Below are 16917 nucleotides of genomic sequence, written 5' to 3'. Positions count from 1 at the left end.
TCCCTGGCAGCCTTTAAATGTAGAACTTTAAGAATGTCAGTTTATTTAACATTTAAATGCAACTAATCTCTATTCTTTTCATTTTTTAGATAGAAACTCTAATTCAGCATTTCCTTGATTTGGCCAAACATATTCAGTACTATAAGCACTCATACAAAATTGTAATTTTGTGGCTTACGGATTTAACATTAACTCCGTGAGCCCCCAAATTACAATTCTCATCGTCATGTAAGATTTTAGTCATATCCTGTACGTACTGTTGTGTAGGTGTTTTTCGCTGTTCACACTCTTGCTGGGACGTGATTTGTACTTTGTAAATAAGGTATAAAAATTAATAAGTTCCTTTTAACCATCTTGCTCAAACTCCCTGATGAAGTCTGCGTAATCAGACGAAACCGGTCGGAGAAGTAAAAGCAAGTTGACAAGATATGTTGCTGTGTGCTTCTCACTAGTATTTATTTAAAAAATTAAAAAACTGGGGGTCATACGATTAGAGCTAATCGTATGACCCCCAAAATATAGTAACACGCAATAACAGATGTGTTTGGGCGTTTCTTGTAACGCCCCGTAGTCAGCGTATCTCAGCATATTTTAGTTGTTATTCGTGGTAAGGTGTAGGCTAAACTTAGCACACCTATATGCTGTATATGCTGCCGTATGATAGTTGTATTCATTCCCTGAAGAAGTCTCAGTTTGAAACGAAACGCGTCGGAAATAAACGATAAGTATACACAACTACAAGCAGTCTTCCTTTGTGCCGCTCACTAGCCCTTGTTAAACAATTTAAAAAAAATAATTAGTACGCCTTAGTACTGTCAGATACATCTATCATGCCATGCTTCACGCCAGTACTGAGGAGAAGCGTAAAGACACAACTTTCTCTTATGAATATTGTGGCGATTTTTTCATCGCGTGCTGGCTGTAGTTAACCTTGGCTCATTTTAAATCGCACATTTGCTGAGAGCATGCTTTGCCCAAATTTTGCAAATTGTTATTATCATAATTTTTCCTGTTATGCATTCTCCATCTTCTTTCCAGAAAATTCCGTCAATGGATGAAGTTCTTGCGCGGTTAAACGACACCTTGATAAGTGTTAGACTTGTTTCAGATGACACCAGAAAAGCTGTCAATGATACTTTTAGTTCTGGTGTACAAGAAATAAAATACTTCAAATATTCTACGGAGGTAAATATACAACCACTCCACTCTCCAACCTCTGGAAATATTTGTATTCTCGTGTAAACCTGGAACAAGCATGGAATCGAGGCTGATGTGTGTGGTCCTCACGAGATGTAATCTGTTTCTCTCTGCGCCTCAATCACACCCTCGCTCCAGTCCATCCCCACGGTCGGGCATGAAATCCGTGATAAGGCTGCTCTACGCAATTGCTAAAATTGCGTTCATAACTGCGAGGATCATAGCTTCACTTGATTTCATGTCCCCAATTTAATAGATGATTCCTTTCATATATCACTTCATTTGTTGATTCATTCATCACGGGAACATCAGAACCCACAAATGACCAACTCCTAACGTCAGTGGCTTTATAGCCGCTCAGTTGGCGAGAGCGTCGCACCGGTATCGCGAGGTCACGGGTTCAAACCCCATTGAAGTCCTGCATTTTTCAGGCTGCTCTACGCAATTGCTAAAATTGCGTTCATAACTGAGAGGATCATAGCTTCACTTGACATTGCTACCGGTATACCTGTAGTAGACGACGCCATACTAAAAAAAATCGGAAAGAGAAGCAACGGCATCTTACTGAGAATGTCCCTCAGAGTTTCCTAAGCGTTGAGCCCTATGAATGAATGAATGAATGAATGAATGAATGAATGAATGAATGAATGAATGAATGAATGAATCAATGAATCAATGAATGAACTTAAGTGTCAACTGTATTTAGCCTTGACTTACTACTTCGAGACAATGTACAGAAATCAAATCAAATCAAACAACAAATAGAGCGGTTTTCAATCGAGTGTCCCAAAACCAAAACCAAAGTAATTACTTTGGCCAATCAAAAAGCACGGAGGCAATCCAGTAAACCAATCAAAACTCGAAGTAATTATACGTAGCCGACACAAAGCGCGAAAAAATTTGCACGCGCGAGCCACGATTGGTTTTGGTTTCACTTCTCATTGGTTGAAAAAGTGACGCGTGAACTTTGAACCAATCGCTGAGTGAAGTAATGCAAAACCAAAGTAATTCACTAATTACTTTTGACACTCAATTGAAAACCGGTCTATCAAATCGTAAGTTGGTTTTTGAGGAGAGGGGAAAACCAGAGTAAAACCTCTCGGAGCAGAGAAGAGAACCAACAAACACAAACAACATGTAACGCCAATTCTGAGAATCGAACCCGGGCCACATTGCATGGTGGGAGGCTAGTGCTCTCACAACCAGCGCATCCCTGTCGACTACTACAGTTGGTCGCGTCAGCTTCAAATACCGTTCGGACTAACGAGTTGATAAATACCTCTTACTAAAGCCTGGTTTCCATATGATCTGCAACGGTCTGCAATAGGTTTGCGACACGATCGCCGATAGGTCTGCACCACGTCGCAGACATAGGAAACATCTGTACCCGACGTCTGCGGCGATCTGCGGCACACGGTATGGATGGTCGGGAAAGTTGAATCTAGTTCTACTTTCCCGACCATTACAATGCTTCCGACTAAGACAATTTTTAATGGAAATGTGTGTCTGAGATGATCTATGTCCTATCGGCGACACACTAATGTTTACCTTGAAACACATGTTATGTCGTGTCCAATCAGACTTAATAAGTGCTTGGCTTTTTCTCCTCGCTTCGCAGAGGATGAGTGGTACCCTTGTTTGCGATCGCTTCAGATTTAAATGGAAACATTTGCCTGCGGCGTTTACGATCGTCTGCGATAAGACCGATGCAGACAGCTTCCGATTGTATCGCAGATCGTTGCAGATCATATGGAAACCAGTTCGAGGTCCGTGCTGTCAAATTACGGACAGAGTTTTTTCCCTTTGATTTATGGCCGAAGCACCCCTAAGCGTGAAGCCATAAATTTGTTTACATTTCCTTAATACTTTCTTCTCTTTAGCGCCGAATTTTATATTTGCTTTATTTTGCAGACAGCAAAACCTTTGTTGAAGAACAGCTTGTCTCTGGAAGCATTTGCAAATGACCTGGAAACCGCGGCAGCGGAACAAGTTAGTAATGTTAATTTGAGCCAACGAAAAGAACGATGCGAGCGAGATAGAAAACAACTGGCGAAAAGAACAAGTGCAATTGATAATGACACTGAGAGAGCTCGACATTAAAAAGAACATAGCTTTGGTACTGACGCATTCAAAACTGTCTAAGATTTTTTAAGTTCATATGCCTTTTCTTATCAAAAGCGAAACAGAACTTTGAATTGTAACTTTTTGAAGATAAATCGGAATTTCGCTACTCTCGAGGCAAAATAAAGCGCAAGCCGAAACCAAGCGGGAAATAAAAAGTGCATGAGAATTTGATGCGAGAATGGTAAGCTTATGACTGGGCTCACTACTGATCGTTCCGTTCTCCTAAAGGTTTCAGCCGGAGTTGCCGAAAAGCTGCGTTCAACCAAAGACGCTTTAAACACACTAGACGATGGCACTGTCAAGACGTCGCAACCAGTAGTGGTGAGAAAAACATTCCTGATCATAACCCAGAAATCTTGATCTGGAATGGAATCATATGGCAGCCCATCGGTTTTCGGTATTATCGTGTGAGCAGCTTACTGTTCTTGACATTGGGATCCCTATGCCTTAAATGCCAGACAAAAAGTCGATTTTAGGATTTCACTAGACGATCTAACAGTACTTAAGCCCAGCGGTTTTCATGTATGTTTCGTTTCTTATTTCTTGTTACCTTGCTGTTTTTTTGTTTCCATCTTCTGCTTGTGTAAAAGAACTTAGTGGTAAAATTTTTGATTCCTACAAACATGTACTTTCTACAATATGGTGGTCATGTATATTTTAAAATAAATCTTTAAACTACATTTCCATTGACGTTAGGGCCTTGCTAAACTGGGAAACATTGTCCATAAATTAAACAAACGCAGAGACAGGGATGACAAGAAATAACTTGCTCACATTTTGTTCCAAGGATTATAGTTAATTTCTTTCTTACTCTCTGGTTGACAGACTAACAGACGGACCAATAGACTTAATTACAGACGAGCTAACTGACTGAGTGGCTAACAGACATATTGATGGACTGAAGCTCTAGCAGACTGACCGAACGATTGTCTGAAACAGGTCAATCCGTCCCTAAATGGACTGTAAGTTGATTAGTCGTTTTTAATTGCTTTTTTTACCCTGATGTTCTTTTATAGTCTGGACTTACGCAGAAATCTCAGCTTTTAATGACGAAGAACATAAATGTCATGGTAGGAAAAAATATTTTGTTGACAATCGGAACTATGTTCTTGGCCTTTTACTGAGATATAACTCAGTTGTCAGATCCTGGTGAAACTGATGACTTGTTTTCGAACCAGACCTTGACTTATATCTTTAAATGAAAACACCATAATGCTCATTATTAGGTAAATTTAACTGTGCACCTTTTCAGGCTTTTGTAAAATTCCAACATCACCATCGCAGCGAATGAACATAGGGCTAAGCAAAATTGTTAAATCGCTGTTTGGTAGGACATAGCCGCTGGCTACCATGGCATTATTAACTAAGGTCTTATCATGGAGATAGTACTCACAAATCTGGGAGGGGTATGTTGTGTGCTGTTGAGACCAAATTGACCACAGCAGTGGAAAGTTTGCGAACAGTGTGTGGGTTCCTAATCGTTGTACATACTCAGGTTATCGACCGTGTTATGACACGCGGCCCAGATAAAAGGTCTACCCATTTAAGATACCTAATCGCAGATATTCCGATCCCCCCACATCTGAAATAACGGGTAGAGGGATAAATATTGCTTACCACTGTCAGCTAAAGCATTCTCACTGTGTTGTCTGTAAACATTCTATTGGACATAAGAAAGATTCCTCAACAAATATTATTGAGGCCAAAGGTGTTTTTTCGACCGTTTTTTATTTTTGTTTTGCTCTTTTTTCTCCCTTGAGAACGATGCAAATAGAATAGACCTTTCCAGAGTAACATTCAGAAACATTCTGGAAGGCGAGGGACTAGTTCTAGCAAATGAGGTATGTCGCTTTTTTAGGGGTTCGAGCTTTGGATCAATATGTGCTTATTGACTGAGTGGGAAGGCCGGACAAGAAAATATTTGGCCCGAGGTCGTAGCGTACCGACCGAGCGCCATGACCTAGAAATAAGATCAAGTGGAAAATTCGGTTCAAGAAGCTTGTCTTTGTCTTGTGTCGATGATTATAGTTTTATCTGATTCTCGTTGAGACCACTTGCTCTAAAATAACTATGCAGACGAAATCAAGAGGTAAAGGATTTTGTTAATCAGTCGTATGATTACAAACCTAATTTCATTACAGGCGGGTAAAAAGTCGCTAACACGAATCCTAAGTTGGATGGATCAGTATTTAGAGGACTCAATAAGTAAGGTATGAGATTCAAGAAACTTCTTTTACAGAGCAAAACTCTCGAATGTACTGTTTATAGAGCCATTGTGGTATAAAATGTTATGATAATAATTCTGTTGTCGTTACTCCTTGTTTATTTAGCTCCGAAATGACGTAGGAGATTGTCACCCAGTCAGGAACGTGTATGACGTAATAGTGTCCGACTTGTGTGATAATGCTGTTAGCCTCGTCGTAAGTATTACTCATGAATTAACTATTGTTCTTAAAAACCCCCAAAATTTATAATAGTAAATTACTTCCCTTTTTCATTTCAGTTGTCCAAAGCGTGGTTATAAACTAAAAAATCCAAAATTTCGTTTGTTGAATTTGTTACTCCAACGAAGGTCATGTGACCGCCGACCGGATGGCTTTCATGTGGAGCCTCAAGACAAAGCCGATTAAACTTCAGAGGGGGAAGTGAAGTGAAGTTATTTTATTTATTTGAACGAGAGCATCAACGAATACTTTTGTTATCGACACCCTGCAATATTTGCCTCAGTTATGTTTCGCACAGAGGATATAGCATGCACGACATGTAACACAAACCATTCTACATTATTATGAAAAGTGATTAACTGCTAACGTATCTTCCCAGAACACCATGTGGCTATGCCTTGGTGACATAGCATTGCTCTCTGTCGTAACCATCATCCTTTGCGTGCGTCTTGCGAAGCATCTTCGGCGTGCAAAAACTGGCGAAGACAGTTATTCTGAAGAACTCGGCACATCAAACTACGGGGTCCCCACGAGGCTGTTTGACAGGTTCCCAAAATTGAACACCAAAAGGTTTACTGTGCCATGGTAAGTAATGTCTACAAAAAGAGCTAAGCAAACATGCTAAATGTCGTTTGCTGGCCTCTCCGTAAGTTTACCGTGGGCTGAAAACACTGATCTATGACGCTGGGCTTGCATTGTTCTCTCCCCTGTCACAATCACGTTTAAAACTTTTCTCGGTAAAAGTATAAAATCGTCCATCCTCGGAGACCCCGGGGCAGTCAGTCGGGACGGGATGAGAAAATAATGGGCAAAATTGGGAATTGAAGGAAGTCCCGATTTTTCCCGAGGTTTCTCGTACCGTTCCGACTGACTGTTCCTGGATCTCGTCCAGCATAACCCAACTTAAAATCTATAACTGTCACAATTGGGGGTAGAAAGGTTATATCTGAAGCTTCTCCCCGTCTCCGTGACAGAAAAAGGGGTGAAAACCTTTGACTTAAAAAAAAAATGGGCTAAAAATACTACTAAACTCACTACAGTAATTCCTGAAGTAATTACATGAACCACAAGAAAACGGAATTTCGAATTTGTACATTTATTATAACTCATGCACGATTTTAATAAGTTTAGAGTACACTATTTTTAAAGTAAGTTAATTTCTGAATAAAGCATTCTCATAATTTTTAATTTCATTAAAATCATTTGACTCGACTAGTATATTCTTTTTAGGTTTAAAGTGTAAGTATTAAACGGAAAAAATTAAACACGAAGACGCGCTATTGTTGGTTTTCAGCTCACGTGATCAACAGCCATGATTTTCAACGAAAACAAAAGAAAACGTTTGCATAATAATAGAGTTGAATTCCCGGAGGATTTGGTCGGGCTCCAACATGGCGGCCGTTTCTTTGTTTAAGGGCTCCAACATGGCGGTCGTGACGTCGTGTGAATACCGAGAATAAAAGGGGTCGCTTCACGCACTCCTTTTGTTCGAATTCATTCAAGAACGACTGATTTATTATCCAAGATGGTCATCAACGAACAGCAACACAGAGACGGAAGCCCTAAAAGATATTTCTAGCGCGAGAAAATGGGACTTGGGATTAAAAAAAGAAAGGCTGATAATATTTTATGATATATTACGGGTACATTGCCATAAGGGATGTTTTATTGCACAAATTATCACAGGGCTCGATTGCGTCCACGGTTGATTGATAAATCATTTTCATGTTCCTAAGGCACCAGGCCTTTTATAGTGCGTCTTCGTGTTTAAGATGCAGTGAACTCAGGAGAGATAGGGAATGATTTAAATAGCAAAACTGGGGGCACAATTACAAAATCTTAACGCGCTCAAACATAGGTTAAAACGATGAGAATGATACCTTAAAAGGCCAAAGAACTAAATCGTAACTTAATCATCGGATAACACTGAGGAATTTGTTCAGGATATAAGCTCTTTAACCAATTAAGTAGCAATAAAACTCTAATGTTTAAACTTGACAGGAGATCCCATTCGTCGTCTCCCTCGAGCCCCTTATCTTCAGATTCATCGCCCGACCATTCAGAATCCAGAAAGTGGAGTAAATTTTGACGGTAAGGCAGTAGTTTCGGGCCACCACTGCACTCGAACTTTGAGCACAAAAAACTACATGGCCTGTGATGGAGGTTTCCCACCCCCATATTCAAAGGGCTACAAAAGCACAAATTGCGAACCAAGGGCTTCAAAAGCACAAATTTCAAACCCCTTCAATCGCAAATATTTTTCGACCACCTTAAACGCACATAAAGTATTTAAAGAGAAAATAATTATATAGAGTATAATGAGAAAAAATATCTCAACTAATAGTATGAAAGAAAGTATAGTTTATGAAAAAATTAGAGTTTCACTCAGTAGATATAGAAGACAAGAAATGAGAATGACAAATTTAAGAAAAAACTTACCATTCGCTGTTTTATTCCAAAATAGAATAAATGAAATTGACTCGAGACGTATTCGTGTATCTGTTACCGTGCTTGTTACAATTAGAAACTTGTCACAAAATAGATTAACAAACAAAACATATGGTCCTTTTCAAATGATTATACCAAGATTAAGTCGCGATGATATGTATAAATTTTTCATGTACACATTATTATCTAACAATTTTACTCTGTTGTCAGCTGAAGTAATCACAAAAATAGGAGCCAGAGTGATAACATATGAATCACAATTTTTTGCTCACCACTTCATGGCGGGTTTAAAGTATGAATCATATTTTTTATGCACACAAAGAAAACCTAAATCATATGGTTCAGATAGTTGTGTTATAGACTTTGTTTGGGATCAAGTTAGAGGTAAAAGAGGATTCAAAACATATGATTACAAAAAATTGAAAGAAGAAATATTTAAATATTGTGCTGACCCACCACGTATGACAACAAACGAATTGATTAAATGGGCTAAATATTGTCATTTAAATGTTTCAATTCATGCTTATGATAGCACATACAGAAAATTTAAATCACATACAAATAAACATAATTGCGATGTTTCATTGGTCTATATGGTCAAAGACCATCATTGTTACCCTATCACAGATGAAAAATTAAAAATTACAGCTGCCAAAGCAAACCAAGGAGGCTGTGATAACTTGTTAAAATATATGACAGAAATAAAATGGACCAGAAAACACGAATTTGTACATAAACTTGATAAATTAGATGATGTTTATGAATTAGACAAGAAAGACAACATTATCGTTTTGCCTGAAGATGTTAAAATGATGCAAGCCATTGATGCATATATTAATTCCACTTGTTACTATGTGGAGTACTTGCATTGGAACAACAATGGGATATTGGATGGTTTTATAGACCACAGGAACAACATGTTTCTCTTGAATGACGAATATGACATCAGGAAGTCTATTTGCGATAAATTGCATGATCTATACAAAACTCATGACTTCAAATGGATGAATCAAACTTTTACAAGCTTAGCAATAGCATTATTTAGACAAACATGTGGTTACTTACCATTATCAACATACAATGTTCATACACGTGAAATGCTTGATGATTATTATCCAAGGGCACTTCAATGGTGCACAACCGAAGACATACCAGATGATGTCATCAACATCGACATATCCAAATCATACCCAAATATTTTATTAAACAATAAATCACCAATACCAGTTTATAGTATACACGATGTAGTAGAACCATACACTTGCAGAAGTGATTTGAGACACAGCGGTGAATTTTACCTCGAGGAGACCATTTTATACAATTATGGTACACCTTTGAAGATTGAAGCTGGTTTTTATAGTGGTGATTTGGTTTCTTATTTGGTTGACGAATTGACTATGTCGGAAAAGCAAATTAAATATAAAATTACCACAAAAAAGGCTCTGAAGCCAGATACATTTAAGCCATTCATTAAACATATATTCGAAACATTTCCAGAAAGCGAAGCCAAGCGACTGGCAAACAGTTTCATAGGCGAACTCGGAAGAAAATACAACAAAACAAACACAGGTTTCACATGCACAGAATATGACACAGCTATGGCCTGTTGGACACAAGGTATCAAAGATGGACGCAACATCATAATCGACAGCTACAATGAAATTTACTTGATCAAAGAACAGAAATGCGAAAGGTTATTTACAGACAATACAAGTGTTAACCGTTTTGTGGTTTCTCAGGCAATTTTAGAATGTTTGAAGCTGATCAGTAAGTGTTACGGTCCAAAAAGCGCACTTTATGCTTATAACACAGATGGTATATTTATCACTAATCCAAGATGTATTTTGCAAAACAAAAAAGACGTCACTTTCGACATCAAGAATATCGGTCAAGCATATATCACAGACACACCATGCATCTACTTTGAGCGCCATTACAGAGAAAACATGGATTACGATTCTTACAAAGCCAAAATAGGTGAAGGTAGTATACATAACGGACAAGCTGGTTCTGGCAAAACAACTGAATTATGCAAAATGGTAATGACAACTGACAAACCATTAGTGTTGAGTTTCACAAATAAAGCCGTTCAGAATGTCAAAGAAAGATTGATCAATATGGGTTATGAAACAGCAGACGATATTTGTCATACTTTTGATTCTTATTTCACTGAATGGAATGGTTGTTCAGCAGAAACAAATCTCAAAGACTTGAAAAACAAAACAGTATTTATCGACGAATTTTCAATGGTACCAAATAAATGGATTACTATGATTTATAAAGCTTTCACATTATACGGAACAAAAGTTCACATGTTTGGTGATCCCAATCAATGCACACCTGTTGAATCAGGAAGTCAAATAAGCTACAACTATCTCAAATCCAAGACAATCAGACAAATGTGTTCGGAAATCGTGACTTTGGAATATATTGAAAAATCAAGCAGATATGACAAAAAAACACATACAGTTCTTGATAGCTTCTTAAAAAATGGCAAACTGCCCAAAAACTTCTCTTCAATCGACAAAAAACTATTCAAAAATATATGTTATCTTAACAAAACCAGAATCAAAGTCAATAAACGATGCTGTGATGAGTTTGCGGAAGACAAAGAATACAAAGAAGTTGTTTTCAAATATAATGACAAAAATGAAGAATACAAAGTATGTGCTGGTATGCCGGTTATTGCAACTGAAAACATGAAAGATCGAAAAATATACAACACAATGGAGTTTACAATACAAAGCATTTCAGAAGATTCTTTTGAGATTGATGATCAGGAGTTTGACTTGCATACATTTTCTAAGTCTTTCATTCCCAGTTTTTGTGTTACTGTCCATAAATGCCAAGGTGCTGACATCAACGAACATTATAACATCTATGATGTGAAAAAAATGGACAAAAAACTACTCTACACAGCGTTGTCAAGAACCACCAAATTTGAATACTTGCATCTTAGCAATAAAAATTTAAACAGCCAATATGAAAGTCGCAAAATGCCATTTTTAGAATTAACAAATGCTAAATTAAACAGCCTGTATTCAGAAGGCAAAATATACAAGATCCTTATTGATGACAAGGTTTATATTGGTTCTACTTGCGAAGACCTGGCAACACGATTAAGTCGTCACCTGAAAGATCCAAAAAGCCGAATATATAAATACAGGAAGAATAAGCCACAAATCGAACTGATAATCAAAGCCCCAACAAATGACAAAAAAAGTCTGGAAAAAATAGAAAATGCTTATATTGAAGATTATGCAAAGAAATACAGTGATTTATTGTTAAATGTCAAAGCCAACCCATTGAAACAACCCAAAAAGGTACAATTCAAAGTAGAAATAGAAAAACAAAGTCAGTTGGAAGAAAGAATAGCCAAATTAGATGACAAAATAAAAATCAAAGACAATGAAAACGACAAGTTTTTCTATTTTGACAATATTATTCAGGGAAAGCGATATAAGACAAAGGCAAGATATGCAAATAATGACAAAGAAGCTGCTCATGAACAGATCAGCGATAAAAAACGTCAATTAATCAAAGAATTAACAGTAGAATTTGCTTAGTTCAAGTCAATCTGTTTCGATTGAATAAAACTGTGGCAAATTTAGTATTTGGGGCGTTTAGTCTGTGTTTGTGTTTTTAGCGTTTAGTTTGTGTTTAGCAGTATTTAGATGTTGGTGTTTACCTCTCATGGCATAATTCTTGCCATTATTACAAATTTCACAATACCAGGCCGTTTCGCGGCCATATTTATTTTTATGTTGTTGAATTTCATATGCAGTATATAGTTTTTTTCGACCTCTTTTTTCAGTCTCCATATTGCATTTTTGTTTTTCAGTCTCCATATTATAATATAGATAATTATTGTTTAAATCTTTTCAGAAATTCTTCTTTGGCTTTTAAATTCCGTCGATTAAACTCCTCTTCATCTTCACTATCAATTTCCATATCTTCTGGTGCATATTTCTTATAGGCTTCAGCAATGTCTTGCAACATGTTGTCATCAATTTGATTAGGACTCATGACATAACTATTTATGCCATCAGTTATTTTTACCAGATAGGTTCCATCAGAATTCACCAATTTCAGTTTGACTGGTGGATAAACAACAGACAACACATTGGAATCAATTAGATCTTCCAAAAAGTCTTTTAAGACAGGATCCCCAACCACACTAGTCAAAAATGCTTCAAACTTTTTTTCAAGATTCATATATATTAAATTTAGATAATCTTTTATGTATCTTTTATAAGTCGTAACGGTTTTAAAAAATTACGATGTCTCTCAAACAAATAATACAAAAACATCATTCTTTTATCAAAGCTTGCCAAAAGTTTATTGACCACTTTAGCTGGGCGCCCCGATTTGGCTGATTGAACCAGTATTGGCATTATTTGTGTTCTCACATCATGCATGTATTTCGCATTATCAACAATAATATCACAAATCAATTCCGTAACCACTTGTCTCACTATCATTGTATCAACTATGTTACAACCTTTGTAACTCATATACTATTGGTTTATATAGAAGGCTTGAATCATTTTTTCAATTCTTTCGTTGCTTAAATTGTAAGCTTTTCGATTTTCAACAAAATGAAAGCCGAAACGTTTTTTCCATTCGTTTATTATTTTTTTGTCCAACGCCTTCAGCATTTTGTACACACGCCCCATTTTGCGGAATTCATTCACAGATTTTCTGAACTGTTTTTCATACATATCTATTATGTTTATTACTTTTTAAATGTGCAAATTTACTATTTTTCATCACAAACTTTTGGCAAGTTTCACAATACCATCTGTTGGGTAAATTTGTTGTTGGCGCATCTTCGTCTTCTGGTTTGTCAGGTTCAAAATTCAGCAAATATGTGAAAGACACTAAGAGTGTTCCTTCCCTTTTGTTTTTTGCCTGAATTAACCACGGATAAAGTATTTCATGTTTTTTACGATTTTTTACATGCCAATCAAACGCTTTAGCTATTTCGCCATATTGGATTTTATATCCTGGAAAGCAGATAGCCATCTTATCTTTGATCTTGTTCATGTCTTCTAAAAACGAATGCCAGATCATCAACTTATATCTTTGTGAATCATTCATACTATATATCTAGAAATATTTCTTATGTAGATTCATCACTGTCTTGTGACGCCTCAGATTCTTCCGAACTGCAGCAGCTTTCTTCAGATATACTTTCTTGCGATGGCGTCCAATCGGAATCCGAACCAGAGTCTTGATCGCTCTCATAATAGAAACCAAACTTTTCTTCATTTTCAAACTTGTCCATATAATATAAGTATATATTTTTATTTTTTATATCAATTTGGGTGCGTTTGTTTCACCACAATTCATATGTTTTCAATGTCTTTCAATGGTACCCAACTATTGAAATCATCACTGTATCCCTTCCATTTCACTAGAGCTTGTTTCTTCTTATAGTCCCTCCGAATTACTTTATCAATACGGAAAATATCCTGCTTTGCTTTTAATAATTCAGGTTCATAAAAACTGCCTTGTATCTCTTCACCTCTGAGATCTTTTAGTTTGTATGTTATTGGATTAGTGTATTGGATCTTATCAACTGTAAACACTTCTTCGGTCCAATTTGGTGTGTAACCCTTGTCGAACACATTTCGTTTATACTTGGATATTCGAACCTTGTCACCTGTTTGAAATTTAGGTTTTTGTTTTAATGTTTCTGTATCACCATATAGATTGAAGTAAACTATACCTTCATTCCTCTTGTTAGATGCTTCAACGGGTGTCATTTTTATGCTTGAATGTTTTGTATTATTATACTGTTTTACTAGTTTGGGCAGCATGTCTAAATACTGTGTATTACCTTGAACAGTGAACTGTTTCCACATTTTGGATTTAATTGTCCTATTCCACCTTTCAACCACTGAGGATTTCTCCTCATTTTCAGTGGAGTACATATGTATCCCATTTTTCTCTAATAAGTCCTTCAAGTGTTTGTTATAGAACTCTTTACCCTTATCAACCCATAAATACTGTGGTTTTCTGCCTTCCTTGAATATTGTTTCAAATGCTTCAGTGACAGATTCACCTTTCTTGTCCTTCAATGGGACAATCCAACCGTATTTGCTGAAAACATCAATAACCATAAGAAGATACCGATAACCTTTATTCCATTTGCTGAATTTTTGCATTTCAACTAGATCACTTGCCCATATTTCATCGATATGATTTACGATTACACGCCGCCGAGTAAAGTTGCGTCTTATAGATGCATGTAATTCATCTGCTAATTTTTCTTGCCAGTTACCCGACGGCTTTTTCCGTTTTTTGAAACTCCAAGACCTAGTTTCTGCTTTGTATTGATAACATTTCTTGCCAACCAATGCCCCCATTGTCTTTCATTATACGGTACGTTGTCTAAAGCTTGGACCATTTTCCTATCTGCTTTGTTTTTACATTTCCTATCATCCTTACATACTGAATAATCAACATCGTGTTGCATTGCTATTGCATCAGTTTTTCCAGTAGGCATATCATATATTTCCAATATTTGACCAGTTTTTGGGTCATACTTCAGTTGATTTTCTAAATCATTATAAGGTCCGGTGTAATGATGCCCAGGAAGTGTCCATCCGCCTTTTGGTTTCGGTAATTTGCCAATAGCTTTGTGAATATCAAGAGCACCTCCCTTTTTTTCTATGAGTTTGTATGGTTGTCCATTATCTTTTCTAAGCAACCAAAGATCACCATTATACATCCCAATTTTTAGATCAACAACTTTACCATCTTTAGTCACATCAGCTGGACCACTATGACCACTGAATATTCCAGTTTTGGGTGAAAATGTACGTTTTGCAAGATCTCCAGACCACCAATCATCCAATGTTTTCTTAGTAGGACCACCAATTATGTCACCTGTCACATCAGACACTTTTTTTGTCATGCCAAACAGATCACTGAAAACTCCAGAACCATCAAGATCTTTTCTGTTTGTTGTGTATTTTTTATTCGGTCTTATTTTTGTTGACAATTGATTGAGAGCTTCAGATCCAACTTTATGAAGTAGAGGATTCATTTTTCTCAAACCATAATCGATTGCTTTTTTCTGCAATTTTGGGTCTCTCATCAATTCGGAACCATAATATCTACCCATTTCAACGGCTTTTTTGCCAAGATAAGGTACTCCTTTAGTTAGGAACAATTCAGTGCCTGTATTAGCGATATCACCAAATAAGCCCGCTCCCAACGGGCTGATTAGTTTCCCTGTTGTTTAACAAATTTGGTCTTTGTAATACCACATTCAGCACAAGTGCAAAAGAACATTAGTCTGCCATTTTTAGCTGTTTTGTAACCTGAAGGTTCAACACATTCAGTCACTTTCTTTTGTTTAACACAATATGATTTCATAATATATATAAGTTAGATATTTCTGAAATAACGTTGGATAAATCTCTCATTTTTCATTGTATCATTTATGTCGAACACTTGTAATAAATCATAATACGAATTACCCTTATTCATTTCATTTAGAAAGTATAAACAGAAATACCCACAAGTTGTTGTTTGTATGTTTTGTATCTGATTGTTTTGATGTAACAAAGTGAGATTTTTCTTTTTGGCATGATTTACAATCTCTTGAAATGGGGGCATACCAAACGAATCGAAATAATTTATTACATTATCTTTGACATATGTTGCAACCCAATGACTTCCGCTCATATAAGCTGGTTCCAGATTGTAAATAAATAACGCCTGTTTATGGTTGTGTGGAACTTTTTCATCTCTTGACAGTACATCATTGATTGGTATGTTTAAATATTTACACCATTTTTTCAGATCGTGATTGGACATAGGTATGTTTTTGTGAAATTTTGGTTTTACAATATGTCTCCTATGATTGGGATTGAATTGAATGGACTGTTTTTTCCCAATAGTAACCCTTTTCCTTTTTTGGTTGAGGATGTTTTTTTTTTTCTACCATTACCAGTCACATATGGCGGATAACTATAAAATGGAGGGGGCATTCCCATTCTAGGTGCTCCTTCACCATGCAATCTTGGTCTACCTATCCTCGGTGCTCCTCCTCCCGTTAGCTTTTTGACAAGATTCAGAGCCAAAGGTATTCCAACGCTGGCTAACAGAGTGCCTAAAAATCCACCTGATTGTGTTTTGGTTGGTTGTATATGTACACCAGAACCTGTTTGAGCTGCATTGATGATGTCTCTTTGCTGTTTTGTAGTGAACATGTTCAGATATGGCATTAGTTTGTTGATCGCCTGGAAAGGTATCATCATGGGTAATGGCATAGCGCCACCTTTTTGACCCGATCCTAACAATTTTTTAGCTCCGGCTTCTGCTAGTCCTCCCAAAGCACTTAACCCGAGGGTTTTACCGATTGCCGGCAATGCTCTCATACCAAGTGACAATACGGTGCTCAAAAGACTTCCGCCTACTTGTTTTCTGATATTGGTCTTAGCAAGCTTAATGTCCATTCCTTTGTTCAATTGTCGATTTTTTTGCAATCTTTTTTTCACCGTTGCTGGAACATAAAGAGTGTAGTTTCCATTAAGAGAATCATTTGCCAGTCTCAGAACTATCGTTTCCCTTTTATGGTAAGCATTACTCAGATTCTTTTTTTGATTATCTGACAGTCTTACGTTTATTTGATGAAGTTCAGTCATATAATATATGTTACATAATTCCAGTCACAAAACATATACAAATA

At 36.7% G+C, this 16917-nt stretch overlaps 1 protein-coding gene across 1 annotated transcript in view; it reads left to right on the top strand.

Moving 5' to 3' along the window:
- LOC138008626 (prominin-1-A-like) overlaps positions 1–16917 on the top strand; it is a 50678-nt gene that overhangs the window by 21368 nt on the left and 12393 nt on the right. Inside the window, exons 16-23 of the mRNA XM_068855944.1 lie at positions 1039–1185; positions 3109–3186; positions 3550–3642; positions 4338–4391; positions 5082–5162; positions 5463–5531; positions 5652–5741; positions 6145–6350. Of these exons, the coding sequence (XP_068712045.1) occupies positions 1039–1185; positions 3109–3186; positions 3550–3642; positions 4338–4391; positions 5082–5162; positions 5463–5531; positions 5652–5741; positions 6145–6350 (818 nt within the window). The remainder of the gene's footprint in view (positions 1–1038; positions 1186–3108; positions 3187–3549; positions 3643–4337; positions 4392–5081; positions 5163–5462; positions 5532–5651; positions 5742–6144; positions 6351–16917) is intronic.

The sequence above is a fragment of the Montipora foliosa genome, chromosome 6 (assembly GCF_036669935.1).
Source record: "Montipora foliosa isolate CH-2021 chromosome 6, ASM3666993v2, whole genome shotgun sequence".
Classification (NCBI taxonomy): Eukaryota; Metazoa; Cnidaria; class Anthozoa; order Scleractinia; family Acroporidae; genus Montipora; species Montipora foliosa.
Note: the sequence above shows the minus strand (reverse complement) of the source record. Positions and strands in the feature narration are given on the sequence as shown.